Below are 4555 nucleotides of genomic sequence, written 5' to 3' on the forward strand. Positions count from 1 at the left end.
GTAACTCAGAATTGTGAGTAGTCTGCAGTGACGGTATGAGGTTTGTGAATACATGATCTCACCCTCAAGCGCTGGTGAAATCAGACTGCTGCAATACCAAATATTGTTTTAAATTGAAGCCAACTTGTTCTGGTAAAATATTTCAGATTCTGTTTCCAACACAGTTGACTAATGAATTTACAGTTGTTTTGCAATTGTCTGTGGTTATCCGTTAAAAAAAAACACTGTACCCACATGTAGGCAATTGAATACACTGCCTGGTCAGAAAAGTCGCTGATTTAAATAAGCAAATACTTAAGAAAGGATTGAAATGCAAGGTCGAGATGCAGTGTCACAGCATTTATTTTCATCAAGAGTTGCATTAATTAAGAAAAGAAAGGTTTAGAGACAGATTTTTGTTCATATATGTGAAATTTAGCTAGAAGGAAACAAATTAATTTAGTTATATTGACCTATATACTTTTTTGAGTAGTCAAACAATCCAAAGAGTCACTTACAGAATGAGATCGAATGAACATTAAAAAATGTGACCTGTGCAAACCAATTATCATCAATAGGCGAGACCAGGACAACTGTAATGCATTTAATATCTTCAATTATAAATACATCAAGAGTCATAACATTTATGATGTTCATTGTGAAGTCTTCAAGTCAAGCTGAGAAAAATGTCTGTACTTAGAATGTAAATCTTTTGTTTAACTATTAACTATTAAAATTTCGATTAGTAGTAGTTGTCCAGAGTCTCCTCTACTCATTCTAACCAGATCACCAACTAGCTGTAAGGGTCTCAAAGAACAGGATTCGCTCACGGAGAACAGAAGCGTCCGTAAAACAGAATGCTCTTGGTTGGATTGTGTCGGATGAAGAAGAGGAAAGGATGGTCTGCGTTAAAGACCTTCGGGATAATCAGACACATTGGCCTCGCGACCAAACCGGTGGCTGCAGCTGCTTCGGTTCCTTCCTCGTTTACTTCAACAAAGGCTTTATGAATCCCCTTCGAAACCACCAGATCGTTGTTGGGTGACATGCCTGAAAGATTCACCTTCTCCTCATCAAACACATCCTCCATTCCCATGCTGATCAGAAGACTCTTCATGTCATAGGTTTCCTCCATCTTAAATTTGGGCAGAGATACTTGAACTTCTTGTTGGCGCATCATTCTGGGTTTGGTCCACTTCATGAGCTTCTCGTAGCTCAGTGCCTTCTCAAGCTGGATAAGAAAGTCATGTTAATGTTTCTTTTTTTTTTTAAACCATATGAAACCAACATATATACTAAAAACTTGGCACATGTATTTGCCATTAAGAATTAATGAAACAACAATCCATATATAATGAAGGTTCTTTATTGGCATCTATGTTTGAAGAACCTTTAACATCCATGGAACCTTTCCATTCTACAAAAGGTTCTTTACTGCGGAAAAATGGTTATTTAGGTGTTCTTTACATTAGAAAAAAATGGTTCTTTTAAGAACTGTTCACTGAAAGGTTATTTGGGAAACCAAAAATAGTTCTTCTAAGGCTTCACTGCAAAAACCCCCTTTTGGGACTTTCATTTTTAATAAAGTCAATATATGCTGAATGTAGTATAATTGCTACTGTCTCACCTTCTGAAGGCCAGTGGTTTCGTCTTGAATCTCGTTAGGAAGGATGATCAACATACTGAGATTCTTCCCGACATACGGCAGCTCCAGAACCTGACTGTCCATCTCCGGGATGGAGGCCAGAGGAAACCCTGCCTTTTTATTCATCATCTTCACTGGTTTAGTTTGATTCTGCCAAGCATCAATGGAAAGATGTCAAAACTCCTCCGATTTCATTTCAAATATTTGAATTCAACAAGATCAAGAAATCTCACCTTGTTCAGCTTAAACTGTTCATCTTTGGTGGCTTCCTTTGGGAATTTCTTCTCCCAGTTCCCCTTGAAGTAGATGGCGTTCACCAAGACCAGTCTCGTCCTCAAATCGATGGATCCCCGTGGAAGCAAGTCCTTGATCTTTCCTGAAAAGGAAATACTATAATAGCATCTCAAAGATTCTCAAAAAAAAAAAAAAACACTGTTCCAAACAACCCAGAAGGGCTTCACATTTCTGAATTTGACAAAAAGTCATAAATAAACTCAAGATCTACGTAAAAAAAAATTGCAAAATCTAATGCAAATAAATGTATGAAAAATCTTAGTTTTTAACAGTGTAGAGTCACGTTAAATTATAATAAGTTGCTGGTTTTCACCTTGAGTGTTTTTCTCCACCCATTTGTTGATGTCGACACGAGCAGCCTCTGATTTCATCTTGAAGTCCACCTCCTCCAGTCCGGCTTCATAGTATATTTTTGCATCATTAAGGAATTTCTGTAACATAATTGTGGTGAATGTTTCCAGAACCTTATTCTTAAATACCATGAGCAAACCTTGAATTATTTGCTTTGAGTCTTACCTCAACAAACTGGTAGGATTGCTCTCCGTAGAGGCGGTTGGCGAGACTCAGCACATACGGGGCTCCTGGTTTCTTCAGTTCACTCATGAGCTCGTTGAAGCTGGAATGAATTTGGTCCTCAGTTGTTTGTCCTGGTGCCGGCTGAGCAGGATTGTTAAAACCCAGGACCTAAACAACATTATTATGGTAGAATTAAATCCTTTTAGAGTTTGCAGTCAGAAATGACTTGCTTTGTAGAATTTCTTGTAAATCTCTCATTATGCTGTATTATCAACAAACCTTTGACTCAATCTTTTTATCGACTTTTTTTCTTTCAATTAGAACAGGGTTTTTACTTCTTTTTGAAGCTAATTGTTTATAGGCCTCACTGATCTGAGCTCATGCACCTCAGTTTCTGAGTGGGGAAAAAATTTATCTGAATAATTTTGACATGTTCTCTCAAAAACTGAGGTACATAAAACAAGCTGATAAAAAGGTTGAATCCAAGCTTTGGTAATAATATAGCATAATGAGAAATATAAAACCAATTTTTGTAGGTCAGTCATTTTTGACTGGGAAGCGTAGCAAAGAGGGGGAAAAAGTGCAAAAATTATCAGAACATTTTTGATAAGTTATTACATCCTGTGACAGCAAAGTCAGTAAGTTTTAGTCTGATGTGACAACATTAGCATTTTTGGGAAAAAGAAATCCTCTCTGGGTCTGAATGACTGTGGGGGTTAATAAATATATTCTCGTTTTTTGCTAACTTCAACACCTATTGTGAATCCATTTGTTAAATACCCTTTATTTTACATTTAAAGGAACAGATGATGTCAAATAAATTCTTTGTTGATTTGCATCCTCAGGCCATTGATTAGGTAAATATCTGGCATCTTTTCTGGTTATGCAATGCCTGGAACTCAAATGACACAGATCGAGTTACAAGCAAAATCAATCTCCTGTTTGTGAAACCACTTACATATATAATGCAGTTATTAATGTTCTGAACATCAGTCTATAACCGCAGCTAGGAAGTATAGAGCACATTTGGAATATAATGCACACGTGTGGTGAGGAATCATTGTTCATTTTGGTAACACATTATTTCGAGTCCACTTTAGTCATTCTACTAACAGTAAGTAACTTTGCAACTACATGTCAACTAGCAGTCATTAGAGTATTAGTACACGGTCTGCTTAATATCTTCTAACACTTTATTTTGATGGGTCCACAACATACAACATACTGACTATCAGAAACTTTACAAGTATATATCAACGTATTCTACTAAACCTACCCTACTCAGAGTTAGTAGACATGTAGTTGCAAATGAATGAGAATTAGTTGACATGTAGTCGACATGTAGTTACAAAGTTATTTCTAGTTAGTAGAATGTCTAAAGTGGACTATCGAAATAAAGTGTAACCCTCATTTTATGGTGAGCTGTTAGCTAATCATAACAACCTTAAAGAACTCACCCCTTAAAACTGATAATTTATAGACAGAGGTTCAGAATGAGGGTTGAAAATAATAATTCACACACACACACACACACACACACACACACACACACACACACACACACACACAGGGGATACATACAACAGAAATATTCTTTAAAAGAACAATGTGACTCAGGCTGATGCAAATAAATAAAATACACACACAACCATAATACAAAACACACTAAATACCTAAATAATAAATAAAAAGATATATAAACAGAAAAACAAGTAGATTAAAACTTAACATCTAAAAGAAAATTAACTAAAATAAATAATTACACATGAAAATGTCAACTTCCTGATTCCCAAATCAAAAATAGTACATTATTTCAGAACCCCACTCTTATTCTCCCTCTTCACTTTCCCATCAGTCCACAGTCATAATAGCATTATGTCATGAAAGTGTGCGGCAGGGTGTGATTTGGGAGGGGACCAGAAAGTAGATGCACTTCAGATTGTGTGAGATCACCTTAAACATCTGCTCCGCTGTGTTTCCTTTTGCTCCGAGCGACACCATGGCCAGAGCCGAGGAGATGCTGATCGGAGAGTAGAACACATTTCCTGATGCATCTCCTTCACTGATCTTCTTGAACAAGTTTACACAGAACTGTGTGTTTACTGCAGACAAAGGCTCCAT

At 36.6% G+C, this 4555-nt stretch overlaps 1 protein-coding gene across 1 annotated transcript; it reads right to left on the reverse strand.

Moving 5' to 3' along the window:
• Positions 1 to 805: 805 nt before the first annotated feature.
• On the reverse strand, positions 806 to 4555 carry LOC306887704 (leukocyte elastase inhibitor-like; the record flags this gene model as incomplete). The annotated part of the gene is made up of 6 exons (XM_079445669.1): positions 806 to 1210; positions 1607 to 1774; positions 1858 to 2000; positions 2232 to 2349; positions 2435 to 2602; positions 4388 to 4555. The coding sequence occupies 6 exons, from the start codon at positions 4553 to 4555 to the stop codon at positions 806 to 808; spliced, it is 1170 nt and encodes a 389-aa protein (XP_079301795.1).

The sequence above is a fragment of the Barbus barbus genome, assembly GCF_936440315.1.
Source record: "Barbus barbus genome assembly, chromosome: 21".
In the NCBI taxonomy this organism is placed as follows: Eukaryota; Metazoa; Chordata; class Actinopteri; order Cypriniformes; family Cyprinidae; genus Barbus; species Barbus barbus.